The sequence below is a fragment of the Camellia sinensis genome, chromosome 7 (genome assembly GCF_055761805.1).
Source record: "Camellia sinensis isolate YWXY chromosome 7, ASM5576180v1, whole genome shotgun sequence".
Lineage (NCBI taxonomy): Eukaryota > Viridiplantae > Streptophyta > Magnoliopsida > Ericales > Theaceae > Camellia > Camellia sinensis.
The window spans coordinates 134,228,328-134,245,672 of NC_138967.1; the positions used below are offsets into that span (position 1 = coordinate 134,228,328).

General features: G+C 36.7%; 1 protein-coding gene and 1 long non-coding RNA gene across 2 annotated transcripts; both read left to right on the plus strand.

Annotated features, from left to right (window-relative positions):
• The first annotated feature begins 11,204 nt into the window (after nucleotides 1-11,204).
• LOC145796113 (uncharacterized) lies at nucleotides 11,205-12,486 on the plus strand. The gene is made up of 5 exons (XM_082881122.1): nucleotides 11,205-11,290; nucleotides 11,449-11,455; nucleotides 11,744-11,848; nucleotides 11,922-12,323; nucleotides 12,466-12,486. The coding sequence occupies exons 1-5, from the start codon at nucleotides 11,205-11,207 to the stop codon at nucleotides 12,484-12,486; spliced, it is 621 nt and encodes a 206-aa protein (XP_082737248.1).
• A 348-nt stretch (nucleotides 12,487-12,834) lies between these two features.
• On the plus strand, nucleotides 12,835-15,678 carry LOC145795323 (uncharacterized). Its single transcript, XR_014336115.1, has 3 exons — nucleotides 12,835-12,917; nucleotides 12,997-13,057; nucleotides 15,189-15,678. It is a non-coding gene; the product is annotated as an uncharacterized LOC145795323 (long non-coding RNA).
• The last annotated feature ends 1,667 nt before the right edge of the window (nucleotides 15,679-17,345 follow it).

Below are 17,345 nucleotides of genomic sequence, written 5' to 3' on the forward strand. Positions count from 1 at the left end.
AGTGGTCTCAGTTTATAAATTTAGCCAAAAAATGAAAACACAAAAAATGTGTTTCCATTTTGAGTTTTGAGTTTTTTTTTTTTTTTTTTACCACCCAACACTAGCCACCACCTGCCATCATTTTCCACCACCGTCTTCCGCCACCACCACCTACCACCCACTCCCCACCACTACCTGCCACCCACCTACCACCACCAGCCACCACCCGCCGTTGCCACCAGCCACCACCACCCACCTGCTACCCACTCGCGACCACCATCTACCCCTCGCCACCACTACCACCACCACCCACCTGTCATCCACCCGCTACCACCCACCGCCCGCCACTACCACCACTCGCCACCTACTTGCCACCACCACTCACCAGCCACCAGCCACCTGCCACCAGCCACCACCACTAGCCACCTGCCACCCACCCGCCACCACCACCGCCATCACCCATCACCCACCCGCTACCCACTTGCCGCCACCACCCACCACCACCACCACTCACTTGCTACCACCTACCACCCGCCATCGTCACCCACCCACCCACCACCACCACCACCACCACCACCCGCCACCACCCACCACCACCGTCATTCGCCACCCACCTGCCACCACCACCTGTCACGACTGCCACGACCACCCACTCGCTACCACCCACCACCCGCCACCGTCACCCACCCATCCACCATCACCACCCACCACCCACCCACCCACCATCACCACCTACCACTCACCCGCCACCACCCGCCATCCGCCACCCACTTGCCACCACCACTCGCCACCACCACTCGCCACTACCACCCACTCGCTACCACCCACCACTCGCCACCATCATCCACCCACCACCACCACCCGCCACCTACCCGCCACCACCACCACCACCCGCCATCCACCTGCCACCACCACCACCACCACCACCACCCACTTGCTACCACCCACCACTCGCCACTGTCACCCACCCACCCACCACCGTCACCCACCCACCCGTCACCACCCGCCACCACCTACCACCACCAGCTACCCACCGTCACCACTTTCCACCACCGTGTTCCGCCACCACTTGCCACCACTTGCCATTTCTCACTCTTTTTTATATTTTAAATTTTTTAAACATTTTGTCAATTACCAAACGCGTTTGTAGTTTATGGTTTTCTAAAAATAAACAAAAACCAGTTTATAAAATTTTTGTAAATATAAACTGAAAACGTAAACGTTACCAAACACACCCTTACATTTTCAGTTTTCAGTTTACATTTACAAAAATTTAGAAAACTCAAATAAAAACTTGTTTGGTAAATTTTTAATCTATAAATCAATGGTCTCAGTTTATAAATTTAGCCAAAAAATGTAAACTCAAAAAATGAGTTTACGTTTTGAGTTTTTTTTTTTTACCACCCAACACTAGTCACCACCTGCCACTATTTTCCACCACCGTCTTCCGCCACCACCACTCACCCCTTATCACCACCTGCTACCACCACTCACCAGCCACCTGCCACCACCACCTACCACCCGCTACCACCACCTACTTGCCACACACAAGCCACCAGCCACCAGCCACCTACCATCCACTCGCCACCACCGCCCACCCCTTGCCACGACCACCACCACCGCCACTACCCACCACCCGCCACTACCATCCATTGCCTGCCACCACCAGTCACCACCCACTTGCCACCACTATCCATTACCCACCACCACCAGCCACCAGCCACCTATCATCCACTACCACCATCACCCGCCACCCACCTGCTATCACCACCCACCACTCGCAACCACCCACCACCCGCCACCGTCACCCACCCACTCACACACCCACCCACCACCATTACCCGCCACCTACCTGCCATCACCCACCACCACTGGCCATTCGCCACCCATCTGCCACCACCATTCACCACCCGCCATCACCAGCACCACCAGTACCACCACCACTACTATCACCACCACCTACCCACCACCCACCCGCCACCACCCATCACCACCCGTCATCTGCTATCCGCTATCCGCCATCCACCTGCGACCACTACCCACCACTCGCCGCCACCACCACCACCACCCACTCGCTACCACCCACCAACCGCCATCGTCACCCACCCACCCACCAACCACCACCACTCGCCACCCACTCGCCACCACCTGTCATTCGCCGCCCACCTGCCACTACCACCTGCCACCACCACCCACTCGCTACCACTCACCACCCACCACCGTCACCCACCAACCAACCACCACCCACTCGCTACCATTTTCCACCACCGTCTTCCGCCACCACCACCCGCCATCATTTTACACCACCGTCTTCCGCCGCCACCACTCGTCTCCACCCGCCACCACTTGCCATTTCTTACTCTTTTTTATATTTTTAAATTTTTTTAAACATTTTGTCTAAACTAAACGCGTTTATAGTTTATATTTTTCTAAAAATAAACAAAAATTAGTTTATAAAATTTTTCTAAATATAAACTGAAAACGTAAACGTTACCAAACAGGCCCGTAGTGTTTGGTGAAAATTTAAGAGTCGTTTGGCAATTTCCAAAAAAAGTCATCTTTTGACTTAAAAAATCAAAAAGCCTGCAAATAAAAATAAAAAAAAAAATAAATAAATAAATAAGCCATTAAACTAGTTTGTCATAAACTAAAAAAAAAAAAGTCACGATCGCATGAAATTTTTTACTCACAAAAAAAAAAAAAGTTTTTTTTAGCAAATTTCCAAACACTTTTTTACACGTAAAAAAAATCAAAATAACAAAAAAAATTTAGTAAGTTTGGAATAAAATTTTTTTTTTTGATTTTTTACGAAAAAACGTATAAAAAGTAAAGATAAAAAAAATCTTTAATTTTTTTGTATGATTCTTTAGCTTTTTAGCTTTTTAGTGACTTTTTAACTTTTTGATTTTTTTAAAATGTTCCCAAACCAAGTCTTAATATGTAATAAAAATAATAATAGTAATAATAAAAAAGAAAAACAGAAAAAATTGGAAGTTGGCACCCGCTTACTTGCTTGTCAAGCCATGCTAGCATATTCTCTCAGCTACATTAGTCAAAAACACAAAATAAAACTCTAATTAGAACTACTTTTGCTCTGGAAATCAGATTACTATCCACATTTGGTTTCAAGGCACTATTCCTTTCACACCGCTAACAAATTTAACTGCATGACTGAAACTTTGGTTGTCCTTAGAAGTTTAGTTGGCATTTTTCATTACGTAACTCCTTTTTAACTCTAAAGTCGGTTGTAGTTTATTTTGCTTTCATATTATACTCAGGTCTAGCAAACTGCTGAAACATGTGAATCTCTCTCTCTCTCTCTCTCTCTCTCAAGTGACTTGCCGTGGCCAACTTCTTGTAATCTAGCTAGCTACACCGAAATTTTAAAATTGTATGATAAAATTTTAAAGGTGTGGGACAATGGATTTGGATATGAATTAAAGTTTGGCTGGACCGAACTCTAAAAGTCGGTATGCAGTCCAAAGGTAAAAAGTCTGTTTGGACCATCTGCTTCTTTTAATCTAGACTCACTTTTTGGTCCATTTCCTCACATGTTCTTCTCTATTGACATGTTTGATTTGATGGATTAGAGCGTGGGATTGAGATTATTAATCCGTGGGTCCGATTATCCTATGCTTGTTTTAACATTTTGATAAAATCCAATTGGATAATGAATACCACACTAATTTAATAAGATTATTAATACTTCACTATTAGTCTTGTGAATCAAACATGACCTATAGGTTTTGCGGCTTTCCCCCCTTCATATTAGGCTACATCAGAAGATACTATGATGTACACTCTTATAATATGCAACCTAAAGTGAAGATTACACTTTTGAGGTCAGAGTTACGTGGTTGGATTAATACAATTTTTTTTATTGATTAATACATTATATAGGATCATATTACTGTTATACCTAATATTTATTCAGTTTTTACTTACCTAAGCTGTAAATTTATTATGATAGGTTTTATAAAAGTTTATGTGGGTGCAACCTTAGAAAATATGAGACCTTGCTAAAGATTTTTCTTTTTTTTTTTTAAATTATTGATGTAAAAAAGAGTACTAGCAGGTCACCTTGCTAAAGTTTGGAAGCATCTAGTAATTGGACTGGAGGCTTCAATTGAGGAGTTGTGAATTCACTGTAGGGCTATTACAATAATTTGAATAGTTTATCTTTTAAAACTTTTTAGTAGATCATTCATATAAAATATAAGAAAAATAGATGGTAAATATAATTAAAAAAAATAAATTATCTATTTTTTAGGACACATGTAATTTAATGATGTAATTATTTATATAATTGAAATCAACTCAAAATGAACCCATAAGCCATTCAACTGGGCCCTCTAGTTGGACTGGGGAGGTGTCTTGCTTTTGCTGTCTTGGACCACTGTCATATACGTACCAGTAGTGAGCCACTTTCACGTGGGCACTACATTAGAAAGTACCAAATTGAGTTCAAGTTTCCCTCTCTTCCATTAACATCAATCAACCTCTCTCTCTCTCTCTCTCTCTCTCTCTCTCTCTCTCTCTCTCTCTCTCTCTCATTTAATTTGATCATGACAAGAATTTGTTTTTCAAGAAACTTTAATACTGTATTTGGTTGAGAAATTTGAGAAGAGATTTGGAAAAGGAAAGCGAAAAGGTGTGTGAAACTATGTGAAATATAGGCATAATTTATTCACATTTCACCTACCTTTTCTATTTTCCTTTTCAAATCCCTCTCCAAATCTCCCAATCAAACACAGCATAAAGGTCTTGAGATAATGTACTTGTGGGCATCAACTTGTATTTTATTAGTTAAATAGTAGGATATATTACTTTTATCTTGATAATTGATAGATAAGAGGATAAGTGTTACATAATGAATGGTGCAAAGTATTATTTTAAAATTATCAAATAATTTTTCATTTTTCAATTCTACAATTTCGCAAGGTATGGTAAATCCTCCTCATTACGTCATTCAAGAATTGTTAAATAATTATGTGAACTTATCATTGTTTTAAATTAAGAAAAAATCATTATATTTATTGAGACGACTTTTTTCATAATGTAAATGATGTAATGTAAATCTTTTATTACAATTTTGTAACTCTAAGGATTTCAGAACGAGTAGAAGCCACATGCTTCGATTTTTTTTTTTTTTTGATTAATTAATTTATTTTTTTTCCCAATCAAAATTATATATATAGTATACTTCTCAGGGTATAGATGAAAGATGAGCCATTAAGCAGTGGGAGGAGGTGCAACTGATAAAGTTAAAAACATTTATAGAGACGAAATTTGAATGCCCAAACTCTTATGGGACTAAAAGTTCATATTGGCTTTCATATACTTATGTTTTATATACTTGAGCTTATTGGTTATTGAAAATATGACAATGCTAGATAGCTCAAAATTGTGTGGCTCAAATGGCTCAAATCTGTCAAAACGACGTCGTTTTGACAGATTTTGAGTGTAAAATGACGTCGTTTTGACAGATTTGAGCCATTTGAGCCACAAAAATTTGAGCTACCAAACATTTTCCTTAAAAATATTCTAGCATCTAGAGATGAATAAATACAAGGCATTTTTTTTCAATTTTTTTTTAATTTAAAAAAAAAGGAGGATAGTTTATAATGCTCATTTTATTGTAAACCAATTGATCAACGTGAGCCTCTTTGATAGTACTCATAAACACCATCATTTTCATTTCGGTAACAAAATAACTTTTAAAAATTCAAAAAACGTCTAAAAATTTCGTCCGATGTAAATTCCAAAAACAGCTTACCAGATTATGTTAACCAAAAAATTAAAACAAATGTCTCCATTCTGAACATAAAGTTGTTTACTATTATTCAGTCAAATTGAATTTCATTAAAATCTTCCCTTTATGTGTTTTTTAATTTAAAATAAAGATAGGTTGACTTGGTTATTTCACAACCATTGATTTTGTAATGGGTAATGCTATGGGATGTGTTTATTGACTGACAACATACGTCTTATTCTTAAGAGCTAAACTATACAAATCCTAACTAGAATATATGTTGAGCAAATTGGTTGGGCTAGGCCCATCATATTATACAAGCCGTGTTGGGTCAGGCTTAAAGCTGGCATAATGTACAAGCTGTAATCAGTTTGGTACAGATTCCTAAAAAAAATTTAAAAATATATAACCAGCTTAAATTCAAAGTATGTATTTAATCTTTTCCATTTTGGTTGCTTTGCTTTGCTTGCCTTCACTAAATTCCATAAGGCCTACCCTTGCTGGCCTTAAAACAAAATATTTCAACCCAATACATTTGGGCCTTTTTAAATCTCTTTAAAACAACCTTGGCCCAATCCCATTTTTAGTAGTTGTTGTCAATAAAAGAAGTGGTTATGTGTTCAGGTAGGTTGTCTTCTTCCAGTAAAGGCAGCTTTCTCCTCTTTTTTATTTTTATTTTTATTATTTTTATTTTAAGTAAAACTTGAGTGTAACCATGATATGTTATCATTGACACATAAGATGTAAAACTATGCAGGAGTCAGAAGGTCCCCCTGGTTATTTTATGAGTATTTGTAAAAATGAAAAACAATCTCCAATTATTTCACATTTTTAGTTAATTGTGCAGACATAGAATTTACCCTGACAATTAGTTCCTTGCCATAAAGTTCGTAACTTTGTTAGGAGCGTGCATGGTCTGGATTGGGATAAAATCAAGATCAATTCGTTATTTACAGTTTCTGAAAAATTAGGACAAATTCAATCTGTTTAAATTGTAAAATCAATCCAAACCAATCAATTTAAACACGGATTATATTGGTTTAGGACTGCAGATTCACATAATTAAATAAAAAAAAATATATAAAACATTTTAATTTTAAAAAAACATAAATATCATCCTATTAGTTCCACAATAGCAATATATTTTTACATAATAGCGACTTACTGTTATAGAGTTTAAGCTCAAAAAAAAAAAAAAAAACAACTATAAGAAAACTTGTTTCACCATAAATATTTAAACCATTACAAATTAAAACTAAAAACTAACCAACAAAAGCAATAGAGGAAGATATTATACGGGTTTAGGTTTGTGTTTCCGTTTTATATGAAATAAGAGAATATACTATGCCGGGATGGTGTATAATATAAATATAGGTTATTTGTATACGGTCTAGATTGGTTCCAGTTCGAAACGGTTCAATCCGGAACTGATCCGTAGGTTACGGATTTTTTATTTTTCAATCCGAAACCGAACCACGGATTCAAAAAATTAATCCAAATCTACCGGATTGAATTGGACCGGATCGAATTACGAATTTTACGGATTCCGTACTTAGCCCTACTTTGCAAATGGTGTCGTATGACTTGAAATACAACTCTGATGAGCTTACCGACGATTGTGTGCCAGAAAACTCTCTCAATTGCTTAAGTAAGAACTCAAGATCAATATGGAAAAAGCTCTTTAGTAATTCTGTAAACAAAATTACCTTACTTGGATTAGGTCAAACTCTGATTCCTATTAGAATCCTAATAGAACTCTATTAGGACTATGATTACTTGGACTTTAGAATCCTAATACAGCTCCAATTCCTCTTCGTAGCGTCCCATGGAATCGGTTTCCTAAGAATTACGTCCATCCTGTAACACATTGACTATTTAAGTCCAAGTGAAGCATTTCAACTTTTAGAATGGCAATCAGGTCGAACAACCCATCTACCTGGTTGCTTGGATTTAATGCAAGTACTTTAACTAAGTTCTGCTCATTCCAGCTAAGCTAACCGAGCAACCAAATTGCTAACGCGATGCCATGTTTGTCTTGTCGATGCCGTCACTAGGTCCACTCCACCGGTCAATGACCTAGTTAGACTGGTCAAACTCCTTGTTAGGCCGGCCAAAGTTCCTTCTCGGCTTATGCCAATTCCAATTCTGTCTGTCAAAACCTTAAGCTAAATCCTGCCCGGTCAAAGACCTAACTAGGACGGTCAAAGCCCATGACAAGTCGTTTTTGGGGTCGAACATCATCTGTCCAGCCCAAACTTGCAAGTTGATTAACCCATTTGCTCAGCCGAAGATTCGGTCCCATATTGAGCCTGGCCCATTAGTTCAGTACAAATTACCTTCTCATTAGTAATATCAACTTTATTAACTTCTTCTTCTTCTTCTCCCTTTCTTTCTTTCTTTTTTTTTTTTTTTTTTTTTTTTTGAAAAATCAAATGGTATGTATACCTTTATGAATCTTAAAACATTGCCCTTAAATTTATCTACAATGACGAGCAGTTAAAGTTATGATTTTTATAAGAAAAGTTACAAGTTTTTTGTGATAAAAGTTATAAATGGTGAAGTTATGATGTGCATCTAAAAGTTATATATAACTAAAGTAGTACTTTTTGTGAGAAGTAAAAAATTATATATTTTTGTGAGAAATGAAAATTATACATTTTGTAACAAAATTTATGTTCTTAAATTTGCATGATGTGCATACCATATGTACCCAAAAAGGATACACATGGGAGCCTTCCCCACCATTAGGTATAAATTTAATGTCATGTTTTAAGAGTCTTAAGTGTTTTTATTTTTTTATTTACTATATTACATCAACAATAAAACTACTTAAAACAATGATCTCACCAATTATAAATTGAAAATCTAATTAATAGTTCAAAAGATTTTTTTTTAATTTTTAAGAACACTTATTAATTTTTTTTCCTTCATCAAACACTACTATGACAACGTTTATATAAGAAATCATTTTCAATTAGCAATGTTCGAGGGTGTATATTAAAAAAAAAAAATTAGAATTAGTTTTAATGGAAGATGATTTATTATATAAGCTTAATTTTAAGTACATTACTAATCGATGATAATTTATTATATAAGTGTTGTGAAAAAAAGTAACCTATAATGATTTGACATGATAGATATCAACTTTCGATCACTACAGGAAAAAGTGGATTTGGTGGCGTTTTTTTAACGACGATTTTGTGAACGTCACTGTTTTTATTATTTAACGGCGTTTTATAAAACGCCACTTATTGTATTACACAAAACGACACCGTTTTATAATGGGAGGCGTTTAAAAACGCCTCCGAATGCGGTAGCCACACGCGCCTCTTTTTTTTTTGTTGAACAATAACACGGGCCTCTCAACCCTTATTTTTGAATCAGAGCCTTTCTCTCTCTCTCTCAACCCTTATTTTGAATCAGAGCCTCTCTCTCGCTCTCTCTCAACCCTCTCTGAGCTCCATCAAAGATTCAGAGCGAAGATTCAGAGCGAAGATTCAGAGCGAAGCTCCATCGAAGCGATTTCGAAGCTCCATCGAAGATTCGGATCAAAGCTCCATCGACGCGATTTCGAAGCTCCATGCCTGCGATTTCGAAGATTCAGATCTGAACTCTGTCGTCCCCTCGATTACTCGCACTTCAACCTCCATTGAATAGTCTACTTTGTTTCTGAACTGCAATCGGTACTCTCTCTCTCTCTCTGTCTCGCTCTATTTGTGATCTTTGGGAAAAATGAAGAATTACTGTATTGGCATCAGGCACTAGTTATTTGTGATCTTTGTTTCTATTGTGATGATATAATACTACCAAATATATGAATAGCAATGTTAAATAATACCAGTAGTAATGACAATTTTGTAATAAGCAGAGTCGGGGAAATGATGATATAAAACTTCTGGAAAGGGATAATCAATCAGAATTTATAAGAAAATTTATAATAAGAAATCTCAGAGTATTCATTATAAGCGATAATCAATCAAAATTTTCATTTTCTGATAGCAGCAAGTCTGAATCCATCAGCATGCAACAAAAAATCAGTACATTGGAATATTGGAGGCAAGAGCTACTGCTGCCTGCACGGATGTTTACATTTTGGCAGTGAAAAATTGAGCTACCATTAGCTAGAGAACTATTAATTACTTATTTTCAATCTCTGAGATATGGGATCTGAAATAGAGCCTTCCACATACATACTAGTTAAAGGTTTTTCATCTACACATGGGATAGTATAGACAGCATGATACAATACTCCGAATGAACGGACAATTTCCTAATACCAAACAACAGTAATATATATATATATATATTATTGAAGAGATCACTTACATGATATAGGGGCGAACCGCTAAGACTATAAAGCACAATAGTCATCTCTGGCGCTGAAACTGTACAAGTCCACATGATGGCTTTGGATTCGGTTGACCGCAGCCTTTCAGGGTTAGAATTTCCATCTTGAAGCACCATTTTCTTCTTTTTTGAGGACTGCAGGTGCATCCATGGCTTTAGTCTGCTCATTATGATGTTGCACTGAGTACCCCCAAGCTTAACTTCAATTTCAGATCTGATAGGCGAGGTAGGCTGGAAAGTAAAGCATCCTAAATAAGTTTTAAAAAAAAAAAGTGATGCAGAAAATAATATATCCAAAGGTTGTTCAAAAGTTAACAACCATATAGCTAATATGTGCATGTATACTGATAATAGTCCAAATAGATAAAAAAAATCACATTGGAGTCTAACAACTAAATTATTTGATAGCTGCACTGAGCTGTGACTATAATAGATTTTTAATGTTCCTTTTTAAACACACATCAATAGCATAAAAACCAGGCAATTGTATATACATCTATGCAATATTCATGTTTCATTTTATTTGACTCAATTCAAAGTTTAATTAAATGAACTACGTAGAAGAATTACACCTCATTGTCAATTTAGGGAACTTTTTCCTTTTAACCTTATATGTTTTTAGTAGACAAGCAAACAAAGAAGGTGATGCAAGCTCGAGTGCAAGTCCCCATAAGGTGCAGCTCCATTATTTCTTACTAAAGTTACATTCCATATATTTAGTTTTATTTCTACTAATTATAGACCCTTTTGACTCGAGTGTTTTTTGCCAAATTTTTAATTTAGTGTTAATTCCTTTCTTAATGTCATCCGCTAGAACAATATCATATGCTAACAACATAAGCCATGCTAACAACATTTCATCGACTAGAACAATATCATATTATCAGACAACTTATATCCACGTGAAAAGCTGGCAGCTTCCTAGTAACATAAATGAACTTTTAATTGTTGTTTCAGAGTCTATAAAACCTCCACTCATCTAGTAGCGTTGCTTCGGTTGAAAGTGGTTTAAAACCCTGCAAACACGTGCAATGGGTCGAGGAATTCTCATTGAAGATACCAAACGCCCCACAATAAGCATAAACCTCAGATAATTTACTTGGTTGATTCCATGAGGAGAACAATAATGACTTCATTTGGGAAGAAATGGAGAGATTGGAAAAGTCGCGTGAAAAATATGGGATACCCACCCTTCAAGAATGATGCAGAAAGGTTGGCTCATCGACCGGATAGAGTACATGAGGATCAGTGGCGGGCCTTGGTCTACCACTAGGGCACTCAGAGTGCATCGGTACAATTTTATTTATGTGAAAAAATGTTTATATATGATAATTTTTGATAATATCTCAAATGAATTTCATATTTAACAGAAATCAAGTAAGAAGAATAGAAAAATTCGGAAGAAGAAGACACTGCATCATCGAACAGGCCGAAAGCCTTTCTCAATAGTTTGAGTGGAGGTATAATTAGACATTACATCTTGGACATATTTTGAAATTTGTTAAGTTTTTAAGTTAAACAACTTATAGCTTAGCTAGCTCAACTTATAACTAAACTAAATTAAGTTTAGTATGTATAAGATTGAAGATTGAAATTTATTATCTTTAAAATTCATCTTCTCATCTTTGTCTTACATGTTTTGTTTTATCTATCTTTTATTTACAGGAGACAAAGAAAAACAATGGGGTTCCTGCTAGTCGGCCACAGGTGTGGATGGCCGTATACATGAAAGATGGTACTTCCAATAGTGATTCAGTTAATGAAGTTATGGTATGTGATACTACTTTATTAGACTTTTAATATGATTTATATTGGATGCTAATTATTGAATTCAAAATTGCAGACTCAAATGAATGAGCTAACGGAGCACATGGAGGGATCTTCTTCGGACCCTGCTGCATTAAATGAACAGATTTTCACACAAGTTATGGGGCCGGAGCGACCTGGTCGTGTTCGGACGTTTGGATTGGGACCATCCCCCACCGATGTTTTTGGAGGTAGATATAGGCAGTCACAAGAGCAGAATCATATCTTCCAAACTCGAGTTCAAGAACAAGTTGAAGAGCAACTTCAACGGTATCAAATGCAGTTAGAGTCGAAGATGAATGACGTAATGGAGAAACAAATTCAAGCTATACGCGCAGATTTTCAGTCACGAATTGAGATTTTGGAATCTCAATTGCAAGCTGCCGGCGTGCCCGTTGCACCAGCTGTTGCACCCTCGAACCCATTACATAGGCAGCAGGTATTTTCATTATTTTTACTAGTTATTAGTTTAAATTGCCCAGAGCTACTATACAACTTAAGGCCCCGTTTGTTTTGGGTTATGGGGAGGGTATTGGGACTAGTAATACCAAGGTATTACTAAAGCCTCTGTTTGTTTGCAGAGAAAGCCTTGGGACTATTAGTCCCTTGGTATTGCTAATACCCTTGGAAGGGGGATTGGTAAGGAGGAGGTAGAGATGGTATTAGAAAATAGTGAGTGGAATAGAAATTTTTTTATTTTTTATATATTGGGAATCTTTTTTAAAATATAATGTTTAATTTTTTATATTTTTTTATTTGTTTTATTATTTTATATAAAAATAATTTAATAATTCCTCATTATTAATCCCCTCACTATCAATCCCCTCACTATTAATCCCCTTACTATCAATCCCCTCACTAACAATCCCCTCACTATCAATCCCCTCATTATCAATCCCCTCCATTCTATCTCCCAAAACAAACGGGGCCTAAGCCTCTTATTGAATGATAGGTTGTTGATTCACATAGTAGTCATCCCGCTGTACGGCCAATGTCACATCAACAACAATCTCATGCATTTTCATCCCAAGAGGTGAGCAATCATTTAATCAAAGTTTTTTTTGACAATACAATATCTTATTAATTAAAATACTTGTTCTGATTAAATATAGGTTCACCTTTCAAAGAAAGAGAAGAAGAAGAAGAAGAAGAAGAAGAAGAAGAACTAACAAGGTAAAAGTACTAACATCACTAGTTTAAGCTGATAATAATATTCATAAATCAATAGTGTTAAAGACATGTTAGGCAAATGCTTTTTTGAGTTGAGAATGATGTTATTCATAAATCATATACATTGTTTTTAAGTATCAAGTGGTTTTCACAAGTATGGTTTATTCTTCTTCTCCTACATTGTGTTTGGAAAGTGTCTAAGAAAAAGAAACAGTGTTGTGAGAATGTCCAACACACATTAGCAAACATGGTACTTATTGCATCTTAGTTTATCTATGTAGTCCTCAATTTGCTAGATAATTATATACTAAATTTTCCTAGGTGGAAAACATACTCAATGCTATAAAGAACTAGATAAATTATGTGGGTACAATTAGTTGAGAAACATACTCAAGTTTTCTTCCCAAAGTTCCTGTAGTTCATGTAACAGTTATTAGACACCAAGAGTAACTAGAAAACACTGACTAATAATAAAGTCTAGAAGAAGCCAAGTTTTCTATTTTCTTTTCTTTTATCTTGCCCTTTATTTTTCTTTCTCCCTTTTTTTTCCCCATCCTATTTGTAGGAAGAAAGAAGAGGTTGTGGCGACAAAACAAAAAATGACACCAAACCATCACCATATGCATTCTTTAATAGCAATTTCCATAGAACAGTATACCAGTTTTTGCCTCAATATCGGGTGCAAAGATTCTCTTAGTGCTTGAGCAGAAGCTCCAATCCTAAACAGCCCCTAACTACTAATAAAACCCAATGTGTGGTTGATGGGTAAAATGGGAACCACAAAAGTCAAACAGCCATTTTTGTTGATGTGCTTGCTTTATACCCAGGTTTTGGTCCTGTAGGTGGTATTATTATAATTATAATATAGTTATTTACCTATATATTATATTAATATTATAGTATAAAACTATGTTATATAATATATCAAAATGTTGTCCAATTTCTTCTCCTCTTGGTTTCATTTGAGAGCTAGATTTAACATTTGCTTCGAGTCCGGATGACAAACTAGAGAGAGAAAGTAGACCACGAGAGAGAGAGAGAGAGAGAGGGTGGTGTTTTTTGCTGTTATAATAAACATGTAGGGTGGTGTGAATTATTGTGAAATGTTATTGAACAATTTTAATGAGATGACTATTGTTAGCTTGTGTGGTGTTTTTGCAATTACTGGATTAACTTTGCAATCTGAAAATTAGGTTGATGTTCACTTGTCAGATTTGGACAAGAGCCAGCTTGCGTGATGTCACTTTTTGCCTCCACATACTTTTTGGTCAGCATCTTTTCTCTTTTTTGCCTTTTGCCTTCCCCACCTGCCCCTGCTCTACCTGCCCTGCTGTAACAGAAAAGGCCTGGTTTGGATAGAATGTTGAATAATTTTTAATGTTGATTTTTATTTATTTGGGGCAGGCATGCAAACAAACCAACTTCCTCTGTGTTGGAATCATGTTCAGTTGTACTTATTTGAGATTGGTTCAAAATGTTTGTTAGGTTTTTAAATTGAGTTTAAAGAATCCACTATTTAACTCAGTTTGACAGCTCTAATTTGGGGAAGGTGGAATGTGTGAGAATTAGGATTGAATGAAGTCAAGTCAGGGGCAGAGCATGAACCAAATGGTATAAATGCTTATCATATGGCCAAGTGGAAGTTTGTGGGGGTCTATGCCAAAGGACACACTAATGTTGACATAGGTTCTCTTACTATATTGTATTACTGACACATTAGTGATCTTGACTGGGATGAGTTGCCCCAAGCTAGTTTTGTTTACTGGAGCAATCACACTACAAACCTAGAATTTAAAATAATTATTTACCTTTTTAAGAGAATAATTATTTTATAAAAGAACAAAGAATAACCATTCTATTATGTTTTACTTTTATTTTAATAAATCAAACTCTACATCCCAGTTAGGGAAAGTCTAAGTATTAGAACTGGATACCAAGAAATTGATCCAGAAAATAAATAGAGGATTGATATATTCAAATGGTGTATTATGAGTTCAAATTTTAAATTCTATATCAGTAATTTCATATCTTGTATATGGAAGTTTAATTCTATTCCACCTGTTTCCTCGTTGTTTCCTCGTGCAACTTCTGTATCTAAATCTAATGAATTCCAATTAATTTGACTGTCATGCAGGCCCCTTACTACTGTCAGCAGCCTGAGTTTTGATTACTTGCAAAACCATTGATTGACAATTTAGATGGGAAATCTCTGTATAACAGAATTGAATACAGCTGCCAGAGGTTATTTTGCCCGCTAGACACTCTTTGTCAACATGTTACTTTTTTCCTGTTATCATTTACTATATATGTAGTTCAAATCTGGAGTAATATCCGTGTACTTTCCATTATAGACTATACATTGCAGATGCTTGGATTATTATTCTGAAGTTTATTAAACCATCTTCCAAGAAATGAAAGCCAAGTCTTAAGAAACTGGGTGTTTATCTGAAAACTCTTCTATACTTGGTTTTTGTTTTATCATCTTTGCTCCATTTAGTACTTTCTCCATAGCTGAAAAGGGTTACCTACTATTGTATCCATGATAGCATTGTATTGAAAGTTCGGATGTAAATGGACCAAACTCATTGTTTGGTTTATAATGCTAAAACCGATTTTGAGCTTTTTATTTTTTGTCAAGGGATTATTTTATGCTTCATTTATTATTTCAATGGGAGTTATTATTTTATATGTTAGTTATTTTATATTTATTACAGGTACTTGAATGGAAGTTGGATATTAATTGAATAAGAAACTGAATTAATGTTTCATTTTTGTTATTTGAATGAGAGTTAATATTTTATATGTCAGTATTACTACAGGTATTTTTTTAATTCAATCAAATAAAAATTAGTACAATTTTCAACAAAAAAAAAAGAGGGGATATGACGGCGTTTCTACAAACGCCTTCTAAACTGTCAATATTTTTTGAAAACAGATACCATGGCGTTTCAACAACGTCGCTAAATATTGTTGGTGACGTCAGCAAGTGTGTAGTGGGACATTTGGCGGCGTTTATTAAAACGCCTCCTATACTAATATCACGGCGTTTTTAAAACGTCGCAAAGATACAGGGACGGCCGCAGCTTCGACGTTTGGTACTAAACGCCACTAAAGGAATTAGCGGCGTTTTTGATAGATATAGCGGCGTTTTTTAAACGCCACTAAAAGTCCAATTTCCAGCAGTGGATGTTGCACAGCCAAATATATAGATCTAACTTTTTTGTCACATCATTGTGGGTTTAATAGCATTTATCTATTACAAAAGAAAAATGTTCAAAGCTATAATCATATTTTTGTACTCAAATATGTTGACAAATAATATCTTATTAATAATAATATTATTAATTTTTTTTTCTTTTGTGTTGGTATAAATCAAATAATGCATTTCAAACTTCTACGAAAATTTTTTTGATAATATTTTTCGCCCTCGAAAGTTAAAATCATGGATCTATCAATATTTATAGGAGTCTATACTATCGGCATTGATACTCGCGGTAGTGACTGATTGTGATACCAAATAGTACAGAATCAGATTACTTGGTAGTTAGTAAAACTAAGGTTTCAAAATCAAAGCAAGTATTATAATACCTATTGTACGGGAGCCAAATATCCGGTATCGGCCCGTATTCCTCGTCCTTCGATCGACTTGGGAACACAACGAAGGTGAGCTACCCGGCGGTGTGTTGTCGGAAAACCCCTCCGACGGTCAAGTTAGCACACACTCAGCGAGAGAGAGAAGAGAAGACAATGTGTTCGTATTTCTCTCACCAGAAGATGTTCCATCCCCAGTATAGAGGACGCAGTCATACTTATATACCTTTTGCGCATGCCTCTACGTCCATTCGCCGTTTGACGCGTGGACCTGCTCTCTTATCCCACTTTCTCACCTGTCAGCGCAAATACAGCTAAATACCACCTAACCAAACTACCAAACGGCGTTGGCGCAAACGGATAGCCTAGCGGTGCTATCCCATCTTCCTACGACCGTATTACTTTCGATACATACGATGCTCCTAGCCGAGCTCCGTTATGATCGAGCTTAGTAGCCCTCCGTTATGACCGAGCTCTTGCTTGATTGGGCCAGTCTGCGGAGGATCTTACACGCCGATCTCTGCGAGCAAACAACGTGAATCGGGCTTTCAGAGAAGTTATCCCGGCCAAATCGGACCTGGGCTTTAACCGAGCGAACTGTCCCTGGACCGGCCCAACCCAGGTCGGCCCAAACATGCTCAGACCAATTTTAGCCCGATCATTACCACGGCTCAAAGCCAGATTATGAAATCTCCCTCTC

Bases quoted from the DNA above. Each gene is read 5' to 3' on its own strand.
- LOC145796113 (XM_082881122.1), top strand. From the start codon at position 11,205: ATGACTTCATTTGGGAAGAAATGGAGAGATTGGAAAAGTCGCGTGAAA. The intron at 11,849-11,921 runs GTATGTGATACT...TCAAAATTGCAG, and splicing joins ATTCAGTTAATGAAGTTATG to ACTCAAATGAATGAGCTAAC. The intron at 12,324-12,465 runs GTATTTTCATTA...GTTTGTTTGCAG, and splicing joins ACCCATTACATAGGCAGCAG to AGAAAGCCTTGGGACTATTA.